The 25,895-nt window shown below is 46.6% G+C and overlaps 1 protein-coding gene across 1 annotated transcript in view; it reads left to right on the plus strand.

The window, feature by feature from the left end:
- Positions 1-1,487: 1,487 nt before the first annotated feature.
- RAB26 (RAB26, member RAS oncogene family) overlaps positions 1,488-25,895 on the plus strand; it is a 114,423-nt gene continuing 90,015 nt past the window's right edge. The window contains exons 1-2 of the mRNA XM_083474029.1: positions 1,488-1,902; positions 6,484-6,594. Coding sequence (XP_083330155.1) covers positions 1,654-1,902; positions 6,484-6,594 — 360 coding nt within the window. The 5' untranslated portion in view covers positions 1,488-1,653. The remainder of the gene's footprint in view (positions 1,903-6,483; positions 6,595-25,895) is intronic.

Here is a 25,895-nt window from a genome sequence, read left to right on the forward strand (position 1 = left end):
TCAAGTGTAGCTCAAAAGCGTTTGTTTATTCCACCTTCTCCACTGCCTCTCTCTTATTTTGCCTTGATAATTCTTGTGAATAAGTATTGCACAATTGGATTGCTGCGCAGTACTAGGTTCCTGGATCCCCTCCCTCCATGTATTTATTTATTTGCTGCATTTATATCCTACCTTCTTCTCCACGGAGCTCAGGGTGGTGTCCATGGTGGTCCTCTCCTCATTTCATTCCAGCAACAGCCCTGTGCAGTAGGTAGGTTAGTCTGAGAGACTACATCACACTGGCTGTCAAAAGGGTTGACCGACCTTGTAAATTTATTCATTCTTATTTACTTCTAACATTTACACCCTACCATTCCTGCAAGGAGCTGATGGTGATGTTATACATAGTTCTCCTCCTCCCCCATTTTATCCTCACAACAAGTTGCTGGAAGCCACGGCAGATGGAGAATTGGCTTTGTGTTCCTGTCCTGCCTGCAGGCTTTACACAGGCCATAGGAGCCAACTTCAGGGGGCCTTTGGTGCTTGGGCAGCCACAATAATATAATTGTGGGAGCTGGGCAAAAAGTCAATGAGAGAAGGCGGCAGGCGGCAGTGGCGCTGCCACTGAGGAGGGGTGGGCAGGCTTGGACATAGAGACAGAGTCTCTCCCCTCCCCACAAAAAAGAGTGCCTTGCTGGCTGTGGAGCAGCCGCGCCGGCCACCACAATGTGGGTGTGTGATATCACACACACATACACCTGCATGTAGTAAAAAGGTAAAGGACCCCTGGATGGTTAAGTCTAGTCAAAGGCAACTATGGGGTTGCGGCGCTCATGTTGCTTTAGGCCGAGGGAGCCAGCGTTTGTCCACAGACAGCTTTCCAAGTCATGTGGCCAGCATGACTAAACCGCTTCTGGCGCAACAGGACACCATGAACATCATCTACCTTCCCGCTGGAGTGGTACCTATTTATCTACTTGCACTGCCGTGCTTTCAAACTGCTAGGTTGGCAAGTGCTGGGACGGAGCAACGGGAGCTCACCCCATCACGGGGATTCGAATCGCCGACCTTCTGATTGGCAAGCCCAAGAGGCTCAGTGGTTTAGACCACAGCGCCACCTGCGTCCCATGCAGGTGTGCGCAGGTGCCCATGTGCAGGTGTGTGCATGTGACATCGCATGTCTGCGTGGTGGTGGCGGAGAGCACCCACAATCCTGAGGGCGAGATGGCACCTCTGCCACAGACCTTTGGCTGTCCACTGTGGGAGCAGGATGCTGGACTAGACGGGCCACTGGCCTGATCCAGCAGGCTCTTCCTATATTCTTAAAACCAAGACACAAATATATTAAATAAAGAACTCCCTCCCCCCCCCCCGTCTCAGCTCACCTTCACTCCTGGGGCAGCAGAAAAGCCTGGCAGTGGCCTGGCTCTCCCCCCCCCCCCCCGACTTCACGGCGTGAGTGAACTCGGGCGCCCCTAGCGGCGGAGACGCGCCGGGAGCGGCAGGCGGGGCCGGACGCGCGGATCGACGGACCGAGCGGCAGCGGCTGCGAGGGAGCGAGCGAGGCAGGCGGGGATGTTGCTGCCGCTGCTGCCGCTGGAGAGGTTGCTGAGCGCGCGGGAGCTGCCCGGCGGGAGCCGGCGGTGAGGCGGGCGCCCTGCCTGAGCCAGCAGCATGTCCCGAAAGAAGAGCCCCAAGACCAAGGGCGGCGGCGCCGGCACCGCCTCGGCGCCCTCCTCCGCCCTGCCCGGCCAGGGCTCCCGGGGCGCGGCGCCGACGGCAGCCCCCAAAGGCGCTGCTGGAGCCGGAGCCCGGAGCGCCCCAGCCGCCGCCGCCGCCGGCTCCTCCACTGCCAACGGGGCGGCGCTGCCCAGCCGACCCTCGCTGAGCTCCAGCGGCGAATTCTACGACGTCGCCTTCAAGGTGAGCTCCGGAGCTCGGCGCCGTCGGGGACGGGGAACCAGACCCGGGGCGGGAGGGAGGCGCCCCAGGCCGTCCCGCTGGTGCGTAAAGGCGCTTGGAGACTTGAGCCAAGAGGGCTCCCAGAGCCATGGAGGGTGGCGGCGTCTTTTTTTTGGGGGGGGGGGGGGTTCAGGACATCAGAAAGCCAGGCTGTATCTCGCCAGCTTATTCAAATTAGATTTATTTTGGCGCGGGGTGGGGGATTCTGAGAAAGTAAAAACTTACACACACCTGTTGCCAATGACCCGTTTGGCAATTAAGCCCCTTTCCATATGCACCTTTTGCTTTGGGGTGTGGGGTGCCTTGTGGCGCTGCGTTCTGCAAAGCTGGCCCCCTCCTGCAGAAGAGGGGTTCAAACCAAGCCTGTTTTGAGTCTCAGATAAGCCCCAGGAGAAGAGTCCGGCTGGTTGGAGGGGGAGGTGTTTAGTCACCCGTCAGCTGCATATTTATGGGACTCCTATGGAGAACACCTGTTGCTTTGCCTCCGGGATGTGGGTGTTTGCTGGTAGACTGCCTCTCTATTTGGAGGTTCCTGGTAGGGAAGATGGCAGCTGTTAGACATTACCAGGATTTCATCTGATTCTCTATCTGCCTGTCTTTTTCTTTTTTTTTAAAAGCTGCTTAAAGCTGCAGCCCTAGCCCCACTTGCCCAGAGTAAACCCCAAAGAATTCAGGAGGATAGGCATGGTTAGGATTGTGCATGGTCGTCATAATATCTTGTGACAAAGAAGAAGAGAAGAAGAGTTTGGATTTGATATCCCACTTTATCACTACCCGAAGGAGTCCCAAAGCGGCTAACATTCTCCTTTCCCTTCCTCCCCCACAACAAACACTGTGAGGTGAGTGGAGCTGAGAGACTTCAAAGAAGTGTGACTAGCGCAAGGTCACCCAGCAGCTGCATGTGGAGGAGCGGAGACGCGAACCCGGTTCACCAGATTACGAGACCACCGCTCTTAACCACTATACCACACTGCCTCTCCATCACCCTTTTTTGCTTCCCAATCTTCCTGTGATCCTGAGGTCTAGCTGCTTAACAGGAGAGGGCTGCTCTCCAGAGCACAGAAAGGTTATATAGGAAAGCTGCCAGATAGAAAGCCTCTTCCCCTATTGCAGGTGTGCAGGAATGGAAATTGCTCTGCACATGCTCAGAATGACTGTTGTCTCAGGTGTGAGTCCTGGAGTCAGGGTTTCAGGGGCTGAGCCCTAGATCAGGGGAGGGGGGCTGTGGCCCTACTGAAGTTTCTGGGCTCCCGCTCCCTGGAGAGAATTGGGGGAAATGTTATGGGCATGGCATGTGAGGGGTGTTCTCTGCCAATCAGTCCTTCTCTTTCCTTTCCTTTTTCAGTTTAGAAAGTTGTTAAAAAGCAACAATAGTGAAAGTGAAGGGGTGTGTGCTGAGTGTTCCTCCTTAGCCCTTTTCACAGCAGGCCTGCCTGTCCTGCTGAGATGCAGTTGAGATACTCAGTCAGGCATGATTGACAGAAAAGTTCTGGGTTGCAGCACACCTTCGGGTGTGGGTTGACTCCCTGTTTTCTGAAATATTTGAAGGGCTCTGGTATCCCATTTACTGCACGTTTGCATGCCAGTAAGCAGAGCACATGGGATGCGGGTGGCGCTGTGGGTTAAACCACAGAGCCTAGGACTTGCCGATCAGCAGGTTGGTGGTTCGAATCCCCGCGACGGGGTGAGCTCCCGTTGCTCGGTGCCTGATCCTGCCAACCCAGCAGTTCAAAAGCACGTCAAAGTGCAAGTAGATAAATAGGTACCGCTCCGGCAGGAAGGTAAACGGTGTTTCCATGTGCTGCTCTGGTTCGCCAGAAGCGGCTTAGTCATGCTGGCCACATGACCCGGAAGCTGTACGCTGGCTCCCTTGGCCAATAAAGCGAGATGAGCGCCACAACCCCAGAGTTGGCCATGACTGGACCTAATGGTCAGGGGTCCCTTTACCTTTACCTTTAAGCAGAGCACATAAAACTCAATAAAATACGTTTACAATTAAATGTAGAGTAAAAATAATTTAAAATATTAGAAACCAAACAAATATTTGAAAACATGCCTGTTTGGCACATTTACTACATGCTTGACAGCTGTTTGCATGTTTACTATACGTTTCACAAATGTAGTAATTGTGCAAACATGTAGCAAATGTGCAAAACAGGCATGGTTTGCCTGTCTGCACATTTACTACACGTTTGCACATACGTAAATGTCTGTAGCAGGTTGCACAAAATATGGAATTAGCCTTTGAAACGAATACCACCATACTTTTTCTGCAATGTGTAATAGCCCACGTGCAAGCAAAAGTGATTGCCAAGTTAAATCATAGAGCGCGTGAGGCTGGTGATCGGTTTCCTAGGACTGCAGTTTAGAGAGTCTTCTTGTGCCTGTGAGAAGGATTTCATAACTTACTTTCTGTGCCTTAGAGAAGGGTCTTGGAACCATAGAATTATTGAGTTGGAAGGGACCCTAGGGGTCATCTAGTCCAACCACCGTAGCTCAGTAGTAGAGCATCTCCACATGGAGTAGGTCCCAGGTTCAGTCCCGGCATGTCCAGGTAGTGTGAGGAATCACTGCTTTCTGAAGCCCTGGAGAAATGTTGCCAGTCTGTGCAGAAAATACTGAGCCAGATTGACGAATGGTCGGACTTGGTATAAAACTGCTTCTTATGTAACAGAAACTACAGAGTTCAGAAAATTAGGATCAGACAAATTAATGGAGGATAAGGGTATCAATGGCTACTAGCCACAATGGCTAGGCTCTCTCTCCAGTGTTGGAGACCATTGAAAGCCAGTTGCTGGAAACATGATTGAGGAGAAGGCTGTTGTGCTTGGGTCCTGCTTGCAGGTTTCCCACTGGTTGGTCACTGTGAGAACAGGATGCTGGACTAGATAGGCTCCTTTGGCCTGACCCAGCAGGACTCAGTTTTTACATTTCTTAAATAACATGAGAGTGACCCACAAGCTAATCCTATACAGATTTATCTGGGAGTAGGGCTCATTGAGTTCTCATTGTATTTGGGGAAAGCACCTTGGCTCGGTGGTACAGCATCTGCTTCGCATGCAGAAGGTCCCGTGTCCAATCCCTGACATCTCCAAGTAGGACTGGGAATGTCCATTCCTGAAACCCTGGAGAGCCTCTGCCAGTCAGTACTGTAGACAGTAGCGAGCTAGATGGACCAGTTCCCTGACTCAGTATAAGTATCCTACATCCTTACAAAGTTCTAGATGGCCAGAGACGGTCCTGGCTGTGAACCCTGGAAGATCTGCTTCCTACCTTGCTGGATTTCCTCCACCAGGTCTGGGAGTGAGGGACTGACTCCAGCTACAAAAGCAGCTGAACAGACTCTTATTGGTGTTGGTGTTGTGTTATTATTGATATTAATTTTTGTATCCTTAATTTTAAATCTTAATTATGATTTATGTGGGCGTTGTTTCTATTTGCTTGTGTGCTTTTTGATGTTATATTGTTTATTATGTAAACTAATTATGTTTCTAATTATGTATTTTTTTCCTAATTATGTATTTTTTTCATGTCGTAAGCTGCCTTGGGCATGATTTTAACATATAGAAAGGTGGCATACCAATAAAATTATGTATGTATGTAGAAGCCCCTGCTTAAAATAATGCCTTGAGTTCAGGATGTGGGCTGCTGCGCAATGCTGCTCTAAACTAGCCTTCCCTAAACTGGCACCCTCCAGCAGTGGTACTACAACTCTCCACAATGTCCCTGCTGGCTGAGACTGATGGGAGGTGGAGCACCAAACAACTGAGGTGCCGGGTTGGGGGTGGCTGCTATAAATGTTGCCTGACAGGCCACTGAAATAACTGGGGCCAGAGCAATGAATTCTATCAAAGTCCGTCAGGTCACGATTCTGATTCCAGCCCAGAGCCGCCGTGTGCCCGGCAGAAAACTTGCAGCCTGTCTGGCACGTAGATAGGTTTAAACTGCCAGGAGAGAGAGTTGATTATGAGGCACTGATAGATGAGTTCTCTCTATAAGGAGCTGGAATTGTGTTAAGAGGGCCAGCGCTAACTAGGCAAGCCAGAGGTTGAGGGTTGGGAGGGCAGATATCAATGCAGTAATAGTCGTAGTATAGAATGTGGTTTGAGGATTGCATTGGACCCCTGGATTTGAGGTTCCCCAACCTTGCCCCAGTGTTATCCATTCACAGTCTGGTGCGCTAGAAGCAGAGCCGTAGCTAGGTGATCTTGCGCCCCTGGTAGAACCATCCAGATTGCACCCCCTAGCCACAGACAAATTAGCTCTTCTTTCTGCCTCTCCTCCAACCTCCCATTCAATTCACCCTCTATTTAAAACCATTTCTTATGAGGCAATAATCAATATTTATATTTATGGAATTTTAAAGCCAATTTTGTGCCCCCCAGTCACCTGTGCCCCTGGCACCTCACCCCCTAGCTTACGGCCCTGGCTAGAAGCAGAGAGCCCAGAAGATAGAGCTCTGTGGCTCCAGGTCACTAGTAGTAAAAGGGACTTATCCAGCTCTAACCCCCCCCCCCCCAATGCCTGTTCTTTTCTCTTTAGGTGATGCTGGTTGGCGACTCCGGCGTTGGCAAGACCTGCCTGCTGGTGCGGTTCAAGGATGGTGCTTTCCTGGCTGGCAGCTTCATCTCTACAGTGGGCATTGATTTCAGGGTAAGAAGATTTTTGGGCGGCTTTGTTCCTTTGCTTCAGCTGCACAGGCCTTACTTCATAACATTTGGGGGGTCGGAGAGTCAAGAATCCGCATGAACAGGGAGCCTAAGCGACCTGGGTGTTCATTTGCTGCTCCAGCCTTATAGGAACTGTGTCTCATGCAATGGCTTTCATTTTATTTCAGCACGACTGGGGGACAGGAGACTGTCTTGGTGGCTGGCACCCTGTAGACCCAATCTGTCTATCCCTTGCCTTTTACCAAGAGCCGCCAGCCCTCGGTGATTGCATGAGATGGTCACTGACCAATGTGGGGAGCTCTCCTGCCACTTTGTTGGTGGTTTGGCCATGTTGATAGTCACCGTGGTGCTGTAAGGATGGCAAACGACACCTGCCTAGTTTGCAAAAGAAACTCTTTCCATTCAAAGCTGGTGCCCTGAAGGGTTGTGTGTTTGGAGGACCTTTGAGGGCACTCAGTTGTTGCCAGATCAGAGAGCGTGTTGTTCCTTTGCTCTGTAAATGACCTCCCATTTTCCTGGGTTTTACAATTAGGGGAAGCAAATGTTCTCATTGTACATTTTGCAATGAGTTTGTGAATGTCGGTACTGCAGGTAGGGCTGAATCTTGGAGCAGAAGTCCAGGGCCACGTAACCAAGGAGGAACTCAAAGGACCAAGCAAACCAGAACCAGCATCAGCACCTTGAGCCATTGATGGCCTGCCAACGCCCACTGGGACTGATGCTGGTTGCTGCAGCATCTTCTGTTTAATCTTTCTTACTTTTGTAGTTTGGGGCAAGCCTGCCATGAACATGGTTATGGATGCTCACTTTATTGCTTTTTACTTTAAAAATGCATTATTAGTAAATGTATTCTCTGGGCAGCTAGCAATAAGTAAGTCTTTATTTAGTGCTATTTGTTGTTCTCCTTACCGTTCTTTTCTTTTTTCTTTTTTATAAAATTTTTATTGGTTTTACAACATTTTTAAGAAAAAACAAACAAACACTAAAAAAGACGAACATACACGTATAATTTCAAACATATTTTCATAAACCTCTTTTCTTGGACTTCCCCATACCCCCCCTCTCTGCATCCCAATGTCCATAATTCAACTAGCAACTCCCAATTGTTACTTTCCAATCTCTATCATCTTGGTCCTCTTTTATAGTCTAACCTTATATCCCTGTACCCTTTTGCTTCTGGAAACCACAACATTTTAGCATTCATTAAGTTTATAGTAGTCCTTAAGGTAGCTTTTAAATTTTTTCCACTCCTCTTCCACCGTCTCTTTTCGTTGATCACGGATTCTGCCTGTCATCTCGGCCAATGTCATGTAGTCCATCACTTTCATCTGCCATTCTTCCACAGTGGGTAAATCTTGTGTCTTCCAATACTTTGCGATGAGTATTCTTGCTGCTGTTGTGGCATACATAAAAAAAGTTCTATCTTTCTTTGTCACCAATTGGCCGACAATGCCCAAGAGAAAGGCCTCTGGTTTTTTAGGAAAGGTACATTTAAGTACCTTTTTCATTTCATTGTAGATCATTTCCCAGAAGGCCTTAATCTTCGGGCATGTCCACCAAAGGTGGTAAAAGGTACCTTCAGTCTCTTTACACTTCCAACATTTATTATCGGGCAAATGATAGATTTTTGCCAGCTTGACTGGGGTCATGTACCACCTGTATACCATTTTCATAATGTTTTCCTTTAAGACATTACATGCCGTAAATTTAATACCGGTGTTCCATAACCATTCCCAGTCAGCTGACATAATGTTATGTCCAACATCCTGAGCCCACTTAATCATAGCCGATTTAACTGTTTCATCCTGTGTGTTCCATTTCAACAGCAAGTTGTACATTCTAGATAAATTCTTAGTATTGGGTTCTAACAGTTCGGTTTCTAATTTTGATTTTTCCACCTGGAAACCGATTTTCCTGTCCTGTTTAAAAAATTCCATTATTTGACGATATTGGAACCAATTTTCTACTTTAAGCTTCAATTTCTCCTGACTTTGTAGTTTGAACTTATCTCCATCCTGTTCTAAAATTTCCCAATACTTCGGCCATCCGACCTCCATATTGAGTTTCTTCACTGCTTTAGCCTCCACTGGTGAGACCCATCTAGGGGTTTTGTTTTCCAATAGATCTTTATATCTTATCCAAACATTAAACAATGCTTTTCTAACAATGTGATTTTTAAAGGCGCTGTTAACTTTATCATACCAAAGATATGCATGCCAACCAAATGCATTATTAAAACCTTCCAGATCCAAGATGTCCGTGTTCTCGAGGAGCATCCATTCTTTCAGCCAGCAAAAAGCTGCTGCCTCATAGTACAATTTTAGGTCCGGCAGGGCAAAACCCCCTCTTTCTTTAGCATCTGTCAATATCTTAAATTTAATTCGGGGCTTTTTGCCCTGCCAGACAAATTTTGAAATGTCTTTGTGCCACCTCTTAAAACATTCCATCTTGTCAAGAATCTGCAAGGTCTGAAACAAAAATAACATTCTAGGCAATACATTCATTTTAATTACTGCAATTCGGCCTAACATTGACAATTTCAAATTTGACCATATTTCTAGATCTTTTTTAATTTCTGACCAACATTTTTCATAGTTGTCCTTATACAAATTCACATTCTTAGATGTTAAGTAAACCCCTAGGTATTTCACCTTCTTTACCACAGTCAAACCTGTTTCCTCTTGAAATTTCTCCTTTTCCATATCTGTTAAGTTTTTCCCTAAAACTTTAGTTTTTTGCTTGTTCAACTTAAATCCAGCTACCTGGCCTCCTTACCGTTCTTTTCTCCATCACTTATTGCCAGGGAAGCGAGACCTGTTTTATTCCTGTAGTCCTGAAGGTGCTATGGCTTAAGTGGATTTTTGAAACTGCTCGTGTTCAGAGTATTTCCTTGTTATCGGAATTGCCTTTTTCACTGCAGTGTCAGGGGTATGGAAGCTGTTGTAAAGCACGGAATGGTGGTGTCAGTTGTGAAGATGAGAGGAAAGTGAATCGTGGGCTTCACAGCTGAAGTAATAATACTTGTGGCTTGTAATACCTTAAAAGCCCTGGGACTGAAAGTACCTGCCGGCATTGCTAGTTAGTGCATGTTCTCGGTTGCAAATGTCATAACTGAAGTTTTGATGTGGTTAGGAAGATGCTGAAACCCTTCTCTCTTGGAAGAAAACAGTTTGTTCAAACATGGGTTTGCTTCAAGCAGGTCCATCTGGGTGGATGACTCTGAATTGAACATTTGCCTTTTTAAAACAAAAACAAAAAACCCCTCTTATTCTATCTATAGTGATGAGACTATCTATTATGTGGGCGTTCTGAGGTGGTGTAGTGTAGTATCATAAAATAAATAACAAAAAATATACAAATACAGTTTGTGTATCAGTACCGCTTTACATACCGTTCTCAACCATCTCATTTTTTAAAAAAATGATATTTATTAATGTTTCACAGACAATAAAAACCAATTCCAACATTTAAACTACAAAAGCAAAACAAATAAAAAATACACAGTAGAAAAACAGTTGATATAAGAAAGAAAAGAAAAATAAAGAATAAAAATAAAGACAAAAAACCACCAAATTTCAGAGCTAAATTCAGCAAATCCTTACCGTCTAACATTTATCCTTACTCCATATATTAACCTATTATTATAAATATCCATTTCCAATTATCAATCCCTATTTACATTTTCTTAAGCATCTCTTTACCAGTACCACTTATTTTCAACCAAATGTCATTTCAACATTCCTTAATTTTACAGTGCTTCTGCAGGTAATCTTTAAATTTCTTCCAGTCTTCCTCCACCGACTCTTCTCCCTGGTCACGGATTCTGCCAGTCCGTTCTCAACCATCTCAGACCCATGAGGCCTTGGTGATGGTGTCCCGTCCCCCCCCCGCATCCCTGTATATAAATACTGTACTATATAGTAAATGGAATGGAATGGAACTGGCTGGTTAAGTCTGCCTGTTGTGATTCTTTGCCTGGCCTCCCTTTAAGTCGTCCACATAGGAATAGGAACATAAGAAGAGCTGGCTGGATCAGGCCCATCTAGTCCAGCATCCTGTCCTCACAGTGGCCAAACAGATGCCCCAAAGGGAAGCCTACAAGCCAGACCAGAGCACAAGAGCCCTCTCCCCTCCTGTGGTTTCCAGTACTCATTTGTCTCTCAGGACAGACAGATGCGAATGATTTTTTTGACTCTCAACTTGCAGCAGCTCTCCAGGTTTTCAGTTGAGGGTGGGGTGGGGGGGTTGGATATTTGCAACCTGACCTAAAGATGCCAGGAATTGAACCTGGCACATTCTGCATGAAAAGCAAGTGCTTCTACCACGTTTTAGACTTTTCTTTTTTAATTTTTTAACTGCGCTCTTTTCCTATTGCCTTTTGTGTTTTTAAATGGTTTGTGTTTTAGCTAGAGAAGCAACATGCACATTTTATAAATAGCTAAGTGGCTGGAACACACACAGTGTGCATGGCCCTACCTACCATCAATGGTGTGACCTTGTCAGTTTCTTACAAACTGCATCACGGAGCGTTCTGGAGTCGCGGAGCTACAGAACATGAGCTTTTTCCCTTTTAGTAGCGTCTGCTTTTTATTCTTGCTCTCTTTCACGTTTCCCCCACAGTATCTCTTCAGATCTCTCATTCCTCTTTAAGAGGATTTTGGTGTGATGAGAGTCTCTTTCAAGTTGCAAGGAAGCTGGCCAGCCAGCACCAGATTTTCTCTCTCTCCCTGCCCCCCCCCCTGCAATGGTTGCCCATGGAAGGCTTTGCTATGAAATCTCCCCTGCAGTGATTAGGACCTGCAAGTGCAGCTAGATCTGGAAATATGTCTGGAGCGTATTGGTTTCATTTATGAATCACCCTCCGTGGGGCAGCCCAAAGTGATTTACAATCTAATAAAAGCATAAAACAGCTTACCTGTGTGAGACCACCTTCCCGCATATATGCCTGCTCAACTGCTTCGATCTGCAGAACTGGCACTGTTTCAATTGCCATATAGCACTCACTTTGCATTTGTAAGAAATCTTTTAGCACGGCAGCACCTACCCTCTGGGACTCCTTGCCACTTGACATCAGACAGGCACCTTCACTGTTCTCAAGCCTACTTAGGCAGTGCAGAATGTTGGTGTTTGTTTTAATCTGATTTTGGTTCATTGCTGATTTTATCTTTTGAATGCCTTAAAGGGTTGTCTTCAGGGATAATTTTATTGTTTTGTTCTCTTCGTAAACTGCTTTGAGTTTTTACAATCAAAGGATGCACAGATTTTATGAGATAAAATAAATAAATAAATACAGAACTGTTAAATATATTAAAACAACTGGAAAACATTTTTTTTTTTAACATGGCCATATAAGGATATATGTGCTGGCTTCCTGCTTTGCTTTTCTAAAAAAGAATTCCCAGTGAAATGGCAGTTTTTTATAGTAGCTGATCCCTTGACAGAGTGGGACTCAGTTGATTTTGTTGAGCTCCCCAAAGCCCTGTTTTCCTTTCATTGGAGAGGTCTTGCAGCCAGTTTCCTTGTTCCCCACAGGAGATTTTGGCTGATTTGTGGAGGGTGGGACAGCTATGTTCCTGGGCGTCCTCCAGTGATAAATTTCCAGTACCTGAAGTGTATGTGATCTTTGTGATAAATGCCTTTCGTATTTCTAGACTCTTTGGGTGTGTTGACACAAGCATTGTCCCCAGTTATTTATTTAGTTGTGCACATATAGAGATTTGTCAAAGACTTTGTCAACTTCAAGTGAAGTTTAGGTGGATTTTCTCTCCCTCCCCTGTGTATATGTGCCACATATTTTGACTCATTTTATGTTAGTAGTTGTATGATTTTGGTGTTTTATTTTCTGTGGGCTTGTGGCAGGCGAATAAAATTGGATGGATGACTTGCCAAAGTTCTCAAACCATAAACAAGTCTTGTGGCACCTTAAATCCATTGCAATGCAAACTTTTGTGAAGTACAATCCACTTTATCAGGTGTGTGAAATATTCTGAGTTACAGGAATCTCTTTGTATGTTTTTTTGGGAGGAGGTGGGGGGTTTAAAGCATTACGATCAGAGGGACATGAAATGCAGAAAAGTGCGGACACTTGCAATTATGTAATTAACTGTGGCCATTCACAGAACAAGTTTGTAAGTCTTTAAGGTGAAAGAAGAGGCTTTCTTGTTTTTCCTGCAACAAACTTAACACAGTTTCCCCTCTGGATGTCTTTCAACCATGTTTCCTAAAAGCTGGAAAAAGTAAACTGACTATGATGATAAATTAGAAATAAGGGGGGGGGGGACAATGGTATAGCTGCTGCTGCTGCTGCTGCTGCTGCTTCTTCTTCTTCTTCTTCTTCTTCTTCTTCTTCTTCTTCTTCTTCTTCTTCCTCTTCTTCTTCTTTGGCGATCATTTGTAGCCGAGTAAGATTGTCTTCCATAAACACTGTATTAACAATGAGTCCGTAAGTGACTGTGAGGCCAATTATGGATCCACACGTCCTTCCACAGTGGGGACATTGGTTTCTGGGCGGGAGCTGATCACGGTGTGGATTTGCCAAGCGTGCCTTCCTCCTAGCACGTTTCTCCCTTGCGTCCTGAGTTTGAGTGTCTTCAAAGCCCATGACACCTTTGGTAAAGGCTGTTCTCCAACTGGAGCACTCGCAGGCCAGTGTTTCCCAGTTGTCAGTGTTTATACTACATTTTTAAAGATTTGTCTTGAGACAGTCTATAAACCTCTTTTGTTGACCACCAGCATTGCGTTTTCCATTTTTAAGTTCAGGATAGAGTAGTTGCTTTGGAAGACGATCATCAGGTATCCACACAACATGACCAGTCCAACGAAGTCCCACTCGCTGGATCATCACTTTGTCGTGATGAGTGGGCTTGCATGTTCCTATGACCATTGTGAGCGAAGCTGTCAGGAATCTCATACTCCCAGCAGGGTCACCCAAGGCGGTAAGGTCAAAGGGAAGGAGCCAGACAAAGAATGATCCAAGAAGTCCTCAACGGCAGAACAGGCGGATGATAACAAGCGGTATGTTACAACGGCTGTGAAGATGCACAGGTGTCTTCCAAAAACCCAACCCAAAGCCCCAAAGTCCCATGGCGATCGGCAATGGTATAGCAACACCTGGATAGCTCAGTTGGTTAGAGCATGGTGCTGATAATGCCAAGGTTGCAGGTTCAATCCCTATTTGGTACAGCTGCATATACCTGCATTGCAGGAGGTTGGACTAGTATCAGCAGGGGGCCGGTCCACTGTCCCTCAGACTTTGTGGGGGGCCAGACTATATTTGTGGGGCAAAGGAATGAATTCCTTTGCCCCACAAATAGCCCAGAGATGCATTTTAAATAAAAGGACACATTCTACTCATGTAAAAACATGCTGATTCCAGGACGTTCTGCAGGCCTGATTTAGAAGGTGATTGGGCTGGATCCCTAGGACTAGATGATCCCTATGGTCTCTTCCAACTCTACGATTCTGTGATCTCAATCTCTGTCTTTGAGTCATCTTACTTCCTTGTTACAGAATGAATGTGTGGGACGGAATGGGAATCATCAGGCCCTCTGGACCTTTCTGTGTGGCCCTCAATAACTCTCCCCAAGCTGGACCCCTCTCTCCAGGCCCAGACCCCTCACTGGTCCTGCAAGCTTGCCCAGAAGGGAGCCTGCAAAATGTTCCCCGCCTCTGGTGTAGCAGATATTTAGCTCGGTGGTATTGTTGCTTTTAAGCCCTCGTTTCATTAAAGGCAGTTGCCAATGTTGTGTACCATGCAATTATCTGGGACAGATTTCTTCGCTGTTGCAACAAGCCAATCCCAAGCAAAAATTTGTCTTCATATTCTATGAATTATTGATTGGGATACCGTTTGGCGGCCTACTTCTGCCAGTGGCAGGCAATAGGATAGCTTGCAATTCTTTCCTCATCATTTCCAGGATTGTCTGAAGCAGAGGGTGGGGGGCTGGTGGCAGTGAGAGACAGGGGAAGGGCCCCTGTGTTTGCACCCTGCAATGTGTGGAGTGGTTATTTGGGTACAGGCACTAAACAGTATCCAGAAGCTCTTCCCGAGACTGAAAACCCTGGAGAGCTTCTGCCAGTCAGTGTTGACAGTACTGAGCTATATGGGCTAGCTGTCTGACTTGGTCTCAGGCTTTGCTTTGCTGGGGCTGATGGGAGTGGTAGTCCATGCCTCTGGAGGGCACGAGCTTGGGGAAGGCTACTCTGCCATTCTGCTTGTCCTTTCTGCAGCAGCCCAGTGCCTGATGCTCATTTCTGGGATATGCACATTCGCTTACGAACCGGAGAGTTTCGCTTGTTTATGTTGGACAGCTGCAATTGCCCATTGTTCCCATCCCGATATGAGTTGCAGAACAGGTGAGGCTTGCTCCAGTGGCACAAGGGGGACCTTCTGTCTGCCTGTGTTTTGTGCCTTTAATTTGTTTTTCCACCATCGCAAAAGTGGTGCCTCTATCAGGGAAGATTGAGCTTCTCTGGCTCTGCCTAGGCCTTAATTAACGCATCAATAGGCTGACTGACAAGGTTTGAACTGTGTTTGATTCCTTGCATAATGGAAAGTGAAATAAATTAACACTTTCTCCATAAATGGGAGATAGCAGAGTGACAAAAGTATCAGCACCACCCTCATCTTTGACTTTTTGAAGGCTTTGAAGAGGCACCAAGCTGAGATTGTGAATTGATGCTCCTCCTGCCATAAGAATCAAGCTTCCAGATTAACAGAGTACCATTGGGGGGGGATGGGGTTTTTTTTTTGGGGGGGTGCCCTTTTAATCTGGAGATGAGCTCCAAATGACTTACACTGATGTAAGTGAGCTAGTAGAAACTTATCGCGGCTATTAATTTTCCTAGACTTGTGTTGATTTCTGTTACATCAGACTTTTCTGTACCACTCACCATGTTATTTTGGGCTTGCCAATCAAAAGGTTGGTGGTTCAAATCCGCACAACGGGGTGAGCTCCCATTACTCTATCCCAGTTCCTGCCAACCTAGCAGTTTGAAAGCACGCCAGTGCAAACAGATAAATAGGTACCGCTGTGGCGGGAAGGTATATGGCGTTTCCGTGCACTCTGGTTTCCGTCATGGTGTTCCATTGCACCAGAAGCGGTTTAGTCCTGCTGGCCAAATGACCCAGAAAGCTGTCTGCAGACAAATGCCGGCTCCCTCGGCCTGAAAGTGAGACGAGCGCCACAACCCCATAATCACCTTTGACTAGACTTAACTGTCCAGGGGTCCTTTACCATTTTTTACCTTTTAGGGTTGTGCAAAGCTCCCATCCTCCCTGACCATGGTCCATACTGTGTGGGATGTGATGGGAATTGTAGTCCATAACATCTGATTGGTGAAGGCTGAGGTGGACATTGTTGGCGATGTTGTGCTGTGCTTACAGATGCATGGAGGAGAGGCTTACCGATGACTACTAGCCATAATGGCTATGCTTTCTCTCGGCAATTGGAGGCAGCAATGCTTCTGAATACCATTTGCTAGAAACCACAGGAGGGGAGAGTTGCTCTTGTGCCCGGGTCCTGCTCACAGGCTTTCAACTGGGGCTTCTGGCTGGACACTGTGAGAACAGGATGCTGGACTGGATGGGCCACAGGCCTGATCCAGCAGTTGCTTTTTATGCTCTTGCATTGTTATGCATGGAGGATGTAGAGTCCGTTAACAAATCTCAACTAGAGAAGTTATCACATTTTTTAAAAAGGAAGTATTTTCCCCTCTATCTTTCCAAAGTCAGTATTTGTGACAAAATGTGGGCGGTGCTTGACTGAGCTCTCTTGTGTTTTTCAATCTCTTGCCTAGAGGGATTGGGATGGGAATATATTTATTTTATTTTCACCCTGTCTTTCTAATATGGACTGGAGAAGGCTTTGCTTTTTGTGGGGTGGGATCCCAGGCAGTTTCCTTTCCAGGCACTTGGCCAGATCTAGGCCTGCTTGAGTTGAGGTGCAAGGCATCCTCTTCTTCTGCCCATGACTCAGGAACTATAAGACATTTCTCTGGTGTAAAGTTTTCTCAATGCAAAAACGGTCCAGCCATTATAAACAGTCTGATGATGAAGGGGTAAGGTGAGGGTGGGGTCAGGGGAGAGAATCAGAAGGATGAAATTAGCAAATATTCAGGAAGCGGGATTGCATAAGATTGCCATCCAGGCATTCTGTAACCCTCCCCGCACGAATCTGAATTATTCAGCGCGGAGAGTGCCATGGAGGAATCAAATTGTGTTCTTGCCTGATTTAATAGGAGAGATACCGAAACACCAAAATGCACACTTGGAATGACTAATTTGCAAAGACACAGACAAGTGTCTGGATAACGAAGAAACATCCCTAGAATGAATTATTAGATTTGAAGCCTGTAGCTAACTCTTTCTTGTCTCACTGCTGGAACGAGGAGAAGAGATGTGTTTGAAGTAATGGGTTCAGAATTTGCAGGATTTAGAATCTGTGTGCAAGTGTACTTGCATAGCAAGCAAAGGGCGACATCTGGTTATTGGGGGCTTAACTTTCACTCTCACATACTGAGCATGCTTCTAGCCATCATGACTGCAAAGCAGGAATGGCTAACCTGGTGCCCTCCCAGGTGTTGCTGAACTGAAACTCCCATCACCCCAGACCATTGGCCATGCAGGCTGGGACTGATGGGAGTTGTAGTCCAAAACATCTTGAGGATACCAGGTTGACAAAGGTGGGCTTTTTAAATCGAGTCTTCCCTTGCCTGAGACCTGTCCATGGTTCTGAAGGATGTGTATCTGAGTGTTCGTGCTTTCTAATTTTTGACAGAGTGGCAAAGATCTGCCTGTCAGTTCTCCACCCTGCCTGTCTCCTCCAGCTGACTCCCTATCCTAATTTCTCTAGGCTCTTGTGTCCCAGAGGCAAAGTGAGGCAGGCCAGTGAATCATGCAGAAGCACTGCAAGTGGAGAGCTTTGGGGCTCACTGGAGCATTTGATTAAATTTAATTTCTCATGACCTGCTAGCAGTCTTCCTGCAGCACAGTAACAAGCCCCAGTTTAGGACTTAAGTGCCTAGTTTGTTTATCATCTGCTAGGAACATAGGAAACTGTACTGAGTCAGACCAATGATCCAGCTCAGTATTGTCTACACTGACTCCAGGGTCTAAGGCAAGGGGTAATTTCTAGTCCTACCTGGAGATGCCAGAGGTTTAACCTGGGTGTCAGAAGCGGGCCAGCAATAAACCACACGGAGTAAGTGAAAGTTAACTCTATTAGAAGCAACAGATCCACTCAGGAGTGCCAGGATAAAGAGCACAACAACTCTTCTTCGTAGCTCTTGCCCCTATGAGGGTGGAGGGGAGCTTTTTGCAGCAGAAGGGGGAGACACCCGTGCTTCTTCACCAGCCTGATTCATCTCTGCCTCTTGGCCTCCCTCCTCTCCTGCTTCAGCTGCTGCCTCTGATTCTGGGCTTCTCTCTACCACAGACTCTCCCAGCTCACTAAGCCAGGCGTAGGCAAACTCAGCCCTCCAGATGTTTTGGGACTACAAGTCCCATCATCCCTAGCTAACAGGACCAGCGGTCAAGGATGATGGGAATTGTAGTCTCAAAAACCTGTGGAGGGCTGAGTTTGCCTATGCCTGCACTAAGCCCCTTTTCCTCTTCAGCTTCTGACACCTCTTCCTCTCAGTCTTCTCCCTCTGACCACTCATCATCATCCCACCACCAGTCCCCACCAGGCTCTTTGTCTTCTTCCCTTGGGGGTTCCCCAGCTGGTGTCTCCCACCATTCCTCTGCATCCAACGAGTCCATGACATTGAGCCTTTATTGACTGCAAAGAAGATATTCTACTCGCTGAGCTACAGTTCTTCACTATACAGTGTCAGAACATTGATCTATCTGGCTCAGTATTGTCTGCACTGACTGGCAGCAGGATTTCAGGCAAGGGGTCCTTCTCAGCTCTGCCTGGAGATGCCCAAGGTTGAACCTGGGCCTTTTTACATATGAAGTGTGCAGTCTATAGTCTTTCCTCTAAACTGAAAGTAAGGTTCTAGTCCTCTTGGTTCTGAATAAAGGACTGGTTTAAACAGGAAGCTGTCGTAGTGCTGTGCTGCTTAGTCATGGCAAAACTCAGTGGCGGGAAGGCCAGCCAAGTCTGAGGGGGGTACTTGCCTTGAGACAGAGTCTGTATGCAAGGTTCAGTCCAGTCCTAAGCTCAGGAGTATCTCAGCTCATGTAGTCAGATGGTCCGGGGGTCAAGAAAGCTGAGAGTCTAAGGTCACGAGAAGCAGCAGGGTCTGGCCAGGAATGACAAATGTTGTTTCCAGAAACTGAATAAATAATAATAATAATAATAATAATTTTTATTTATACCCCGCCCTCCCCTGCCAGAGCCAGGCTCAGGGTGGCTAATACCAGTAAAATTACAGTAAAAACATAATAGGGGAAAAAACCCAATTAAAAATACAGGTTGAAATGCAATTTAAAATGCAGCCTCATTTTAAAAGTAGCCCATTGATCAAAACCATAAGGGGAGGGAAACATAAGGGTCAGACTGAGTCCAAACCAAAGGCCAGGCGGAACAGCTCTGTCTTGCAGGCCCTGCGGGACTTGACATCTTTCCACAGGGCCCTAGTCTTTTGTGACAGAGCGTTCCACCAAGTCGGGGCCAGTACTGAAAAGGCCCTGGCCCTAGTTGAATACTGAAAAGGCCCTGGCCCTAGTTGAATACTGAAAAGGCCCTGGCCCTAATGAGGCTGGAATCCCTGCTTAAAAAAGCTGGAGCCAGCTGGTTCACATCAGGAGCAAGAAGGCTGATCAGCAGTGTGTGAAGTCACTGTGCCTTCTGCTCCTTCAGGCTGCTGCTCAGCAGGTGAAGCCAATTCCTGGCCCAGGTCAGAAGCCACCTTACACTGACTCAAGACTCATGGCCCACCTAGCTTAGTATTGTTGACACTGATTGGCAGCATCTTTCCAGGGTTTCAGATGAGGAGTCATTCCTAGCCCTGCCTGGAGATGATGGAGAATTGAGCCCGTGACGCTCTGCATGCTAAGCAGGTGCTTTGCCACTGAGCTGTCGCCCTTCTTAGAACTGCTTGCAAGAGTGTTCATTACAATGGTATTAAGATTGTTTAGTAGTCCTGATAAGCGCTGGAGCTGAATTGGAAAAACAAACTCTTCCCCTGTGAGTTTGAAAACAAGAATGGAATGGGGGGGGGGGACAACGACAATGCAGAGCCTTCTCCGCCAAGAATAACAAAAGTCTTAATTTGTAGCTTCCGACACTAATTAGCTATCTTAATTACTGCCAGCGACTTCCTCTCCTTCAGGTTATCGCAAGAACCTTCCTTTCTGAAATGCCTGGGGAGAGATCAGCCCTTTCCAGATGACAAAATTCTCCCCTGGAGATGGTGCACAGGTGTTCGCAGCAAACGATCGGCTACTTTCTGTGATGGGGAGGGAAAAAATGGAATCCTGCATTCCGTGACTTGTATAAATTATGAAACTATTCCCTTTGCATAAGTGAGTGTTGTTGCAGCAGAGGTGATTCCTAGGAATCTTAGTTGCCCACCTTTCTGAAATTTCAGTGCATATACCTTCAGGGCCAGAAAGGAATAAAGCTTGCTGTTTCTTTGCTTAGAACACAACCACCACAACCATGAGCTCAGAGTTTCTCAGGAAGGTGAAATCTGTGCCTCATGCCATTCTCTGCCTTCCCCTGGATTTGCAGCAGAAAACTATATGCATTCTCTGTTGATCAGCTGGTAATTTGCACGACAGTTGGGGGCATGGGGACAAACTGCAAGAAGGCAAGCTCCTTTCATGTGTGGGGCAGGTGTAGAAACCCATGCACAAATATATTTGCTAATATGCTAATCTGCATACTAGACCCCTGGCTAGTAGCTCAGGTCCTATCTCTACGCATCTGTCCACCTTCCTGCTCTTCATCTCAGGAGAAATTTAGCACTTTTCCCTTGCTGTAACTATTTGTGCTTGGGAGGTGACTCACTGCTAAGTCAGAAATGTCAAATGCAGCGCGCACACACACATTTCTTCAAGTCAGTTTATTCGTGCCTTGGAGGTAAATGAACCTTCATTTGGAAGTCTAATGCTTGTATAAGGTGCTTTTTTAAAAAAAACCAGTGGATGGAACGGGTGCTTTCTTTAATAACTGCAGTCCTGATAAAATGCACCTGTTTCTTACCAGCCACCCTTTTGAAAACTTATGGGCACATTTCTTACCCCACTGCTAAATTAGTTTCTTTTCAAAAGCCCCGAAGCCAGGGACATACTATAACAAAAGGGTTTGATTTAGGTGAAAGCATACAGTGTGTCTTATTTATAGGATTGAATGATAAGATCCCGGCTGCGTCGGTTCTGACTGGCAACGGGAAAACCACTTAAATTATCTTTGTTGGATTCCAAGCCTGGTTAAAATTAATATTATTATAGCAGCTGCTTTCCTGGTCACCCATGGAGAGGAAGGATTGCCTGTAGGCGAACAAGCAGTGAAACCTTTGTACCGTAAACAGAAGGAAGGGGGGGTATTTTTTTATTTGCCTTCCAGGCTGTCAATGTGTTAACAAGGGTGCATGTGAACTATGAAAAATGTGGGCTAATAATGACGTTTGTGGCCCTATTTGCCTGGTTGAGTTTAAACGTAGTGTTTTCCTAGCAAAGCTCTTTCTTGCCCTAGGAAATGTGCGTGTTCAAAATGGGTGTTGCAAGGAAATAACATAGGAAGCTCAGTGCTGTTGACACTGACTTTCAGCAGTGCTCCAGGTTTTTAAATACCCAACCCAGAGATGCCAAGGATCAAAACTTGGGACCTTCTGCAAGCAAAGCAGTGCTGTATCCACTGTACAATGTCCCTTTATCCGCTTTCCAGTTTGCTTTTGGTGACAACTGTTAAGCATCAGCTTTGCAGAAGCTTTGCAAGCGATGCTCTGCTGAGCAGCAAATCCCACGGCATGCAGAGAGTTCCTTTTCAGCTTTGCTGTAAAGAGTTCCCCCCGTTTCAGGAGAAATCTGAGCAAACCGTGAGCCCTGCTGCTGTTCCGGGCCAGAAGCTTCTCTAGTCCAGCATCTTCATTTCATTTCACTTTTAATTTGTATTCTGCCTTTCTATAGTACTATACGCAAGGGGGGGTTACAGCAACAAAATATACAACAGGGAACACACCCCATATAATAATCTGATCTAATGCAAAAAGCCATAAGAAAACATAACTTTAAAATGGAACGGCAACTTATATCAAATAAAGTAATATTCAGTCATCTGTTAGAAAATAATAGTGCACAATAAAATTAACTCTGAAAACATTAGCAAATAATAATTTGACAGAAGTTCGCTCTTGACAATTAAAATAAATAAAATAAAAGCCAGACGCCCCCAAGGGAAGCCCACAAGCAGGACCTGAGATTCCCTGCATGTGGCATTCAGAGGCATGCTGCCTTTACTAATGGAGCCAGTATGTAGCCTTTTCGGCTAGTAGCCATTGATGACCTCCTTCTCCTTCCTGCTCACCAGATAGGATGGAAGAGGCGTGGGTGAAATGTAGGACTTCTGATCAGCACTGGAGCCTAGGAAGCTGCTTGATGACTGGTCCATCTGACTCGGTATTGTCTGCACTGACTGGCAGGGGCTCTCCAGAGTTTCAGGCAAGGGACATTCCCAGCCCTACTTGGCGATGCTGTGGCTTGAACCTAGGACCTTCTGAAGGCAAAGGAAATGCTCTGCCCCTGAGCCACAGCCTTTCTGGACCCTTCTGAGTGACAACATGTATTCAGAGCATCCCCACCTAATGCCTGGACCTGTGCCTTATAACACTTTATGGCAGAAATGGTGCTGAGAGTTCATGTTCTTCACCCTCCCATGAGGGCCAGGACACAATGTCTCAGGGGCAACGGGTTCCCTGTCCCTGGCCTTAAGGCGGCACAATGGCTGGATGTTGTGAGCCTGCTCTGAAGGATTTTTGCTTGTTTGCTTTGCTTTCTAGATTAGGGCCCCTTTTGGACAAAGCCCCCAATTGCCCCTGTGGAAGTGGCAACTCCCAAGTGCCTGAATCCCACTACCAGCCTTGGATTTGGTTGTCTTTATTTTGAGTCAGCCAGAGGGTGTCAGCCTCTTTCCCCTTCCTTTCAGACTTCCCCTCTAGCAGAGTTTCAGCACAATAAATGGACTTCCTTTTCGCTTTTGAGCAATGCCTGGTCAATGTCTGTGAGCCTGTAAGAATTGTGTGCATTCTCAGATGGAAGCTCCGAATTGTGTAACACAGAACCGCACACTTCATGCTGCCAAGTTTTAATTATTTTCCTCGCTTTTATTTTTATATTTCTACCTCACCTTTCCTTCCAAGGAGCTCAGCGTGGCAAAAAAATGGTTCTGCTTTGCCTCTCCTCACAACAACCCAGCAGTGTAGTGTATTCACAGGAACTCATCATTAACTGTTTGTGGATATCCATTTTCTGCCTATCTCGTTTCTTGTCGAGATCAGCAGAGAGAGGATATCCACAAACAGCTAATAGTGAGTTTTCGTGAACACCCTACCCCGCTGACCGTTTTTCGTCAGAAGACATGGCAAGGTAGTTTACAACCTCCACAAATTACAATATATGAAACAATAAAAAGTAAATTAATTTGTTAAACTATGGAACTCCTTTCCACTGGAGGCAATGATGGCTATCAGCTTGGATGCCTCTAAAAGAGGACTGGACAAATTCATGGCGGAAACAGCTATCAGTGGCTACTTGTCATGATGGATGTGCTCTGCCTACATGGTTGGATAAAGCGAATACATTAATTCTGAATGCCAGTTGCTGGAAACCTCAGGAAGGTGGGGGGGGGGTTCTTTGGGCTTGAATCCTGCTTGCATCTAGTTGGCCACTGTGAGAACAGGTTGCTGGACTAGATGGGTCATTGGGCCAGATCCTGCAGGCTCGTCTTATGTTCTTAAATACAATATGAAGCATCAAAATTTATAAGAGAGGATCTGACTCACTCGGTACCCACACAAATTCCACATATGCTAAACACACCTGTACCTCTGCACACATTCAGCCTCAGTTCCTTTCACTCTCAACCATTGGTGACCCCCAACAACCCACTAGGTCAGGGGTGGGCCCTCAGAGTTTGGTCTGCCAAGCTCTTTGGGCAAGCCTTACCCACCTTTCCATCCCCTGATGAGATGTAATATCTGGCACTGAACAAGCACAGTTGCAGAGGAACGCTTGGGAGCATGCTGGAAGGCAAAAGCAAGCAGAGTGATAGATGATAACTCTCTTTACCTTTTTAAAAGGCAGTTCAGAAACCATTTCAGAAAAGAGAGTATATCTACCATCGGATCTGAACTTTATTGTGACTTTTATGGGGTGATTCTTTTTGTACTTGCTGCCTCTAGGATTCACACCAAAATGCTTTCAGAGACAACTATACATTAGCATGGTGGTGCCCTGCTTTAAATATATTTTTATTGTCCCCCTCCTTTTTTTAATCCTTGCTTTTTTTCCTCCTTTTTTACTGTATTTTTATATATCTATCATTGTCATAAGAGCTTGGCTGCTGGATCAGGCGAGTGGCTCATCTTGTTCAGCGTTTTTGTTGAGATTCCTGCATTGCAGAGGGTTGGGCTAGATGACATTCAGGGTCCCTTCCAGCTCTACAGTTCCATGATTCCATGATCCTGTTCTCACATTGGCCAAACGGCGGCAGAACTTCAGTCAAGTGGAGTATACATTTTCTGAAACTAACAACGTCGATCCTTAGATTCTCATCCCCTGCTGAAACTAATAACACTTCACCTATTTCTCTCCCTCTGCCCCCTTCCCTTTCCTTCAAGAGCCTCATGGATCCTCCAAGCCAAGCAGGAACAGTCAAAGTTTAAAGTGTTAGCTTCTTTTTGTCCACCTGATTCCAGTCTACCCCAACTTGGGGCTGGTGGGAGCTGTAGTCCAGTGTGTCTGGAGGATACTAGTTGGGGAAAGGCTTCCTTGTTCCATAAATCCCCATGTATGCTAATGGGAGCCCTGCAGGCTATTGCAAGCAATGGGGAGGGAGGCCTCTCCAGGTGCTTGCGAAAGGGATGAAAGGTCCTCCTCTCTCCGGGAATGTTTTTCCACATTAGCCTCCATCGGCGCATCAGCTGTGCACCAATCAAAACAGATTTGCTTGCCAAACAGAAAGCGATTGTAAATCAGTGGCAGCGATTACGATGTTCCCTCTGCAGAGTAATATGCAATAACACAATCTCCTTAAAAGCTGCCCCCGGCAATTAGAAAGGAAAAAAGGTATTTACCACCAAATGCAGTTCTGGAGGGCTCCCCTTTTGGCTGGCTGCTAAAAGCTTTAGCTGGTTCATTGCAGCTGCGCCAACAGGACTGGGAGGGAGGGAGGGCGGGCGGGCAAGCAGAGGAGGCAGCATGGAAACTGTCGAAAGGGAGCCAGGGGCATGACCCTGGAACCACTGGGATGCTCACTTGGCTGAAGTGTTGGAGCCAAAGTGTGGCCTGTCACCACAATTGCACATGTCCTGTGGTTACCCCATCATCCAAATCCTACTCCAAGAAAGCGTGCCTTTTCTGTGTAGTTTGCAACTTCTCTGACCTTGCATTGTTCTGGGTTTTGCTGGTCATGCGGAAGGGGCTGTGCAGGGGTCCGTGTCTTGGTGGCAGAACATCTGCCTTGCATGCCGAAGGCCCTCTGGTCGATCCCCTGCAAGTGCAGGAAGGGCTGTGAAAGACACCCTGCCTGAAACCCTGAAGGGCCACTGCCAGTCAGTGTAGACAATACTGAGCAAGATGGACCAATTGGTCTGATTCGGTAGAAGGCAGCTGGTTCACCTGGCTTCTGAAATCAAGGACTGCTGAGACCTTCGGGTACATTACACATCCGGTCTTCCCGCTTTATGCTTTTCCACACTGACACGGAATGCGGAGCTGTGATGCAGTCCAGTCTGTGGTGGCTCACATTCCATTCCAAAAGAATAGCCTGACATGGGAACTCCTATGGGAAGCTCATGGGAAGAGCAAGATGGAGCTGGCCAACTCCTGTTGCTTGCCCCTTGCAGTCGGGTACCAAGTTGGAGGATGCACTTGGTGAGCCCAGCCTTCCTGAATCCAGTTGTCATCCAGATGTGTCAACTCTAGAGGGTGGGGGAGGTGTCATCAACCCCCTCAATATTCCTTAGCAGAGGGCTCACCTCCCCCTATGATTGAGGGGCCGGAGGAGGCCAAACCACCAAGCCAAGTGTGGCACAGCATCAAAGGCAAGCTCCTCTTGTGTGTGAGAGAGGAGGAGCCATGACCATTGAAGCTGTGCCGCACTGGGCAAGGCCACC

Source organism: Podarcis liolepis (genome assembly GCF_965112155.1).
Source record: "Podarcis liolepis genome assembly, chromosome: 14".
Taxonomy (NCBI): Eukaryota; Metazoa; Chordata; class Lepidosauria; order Squamata; family Lacertidae; genus Podarcis; species Podarcis liolepis.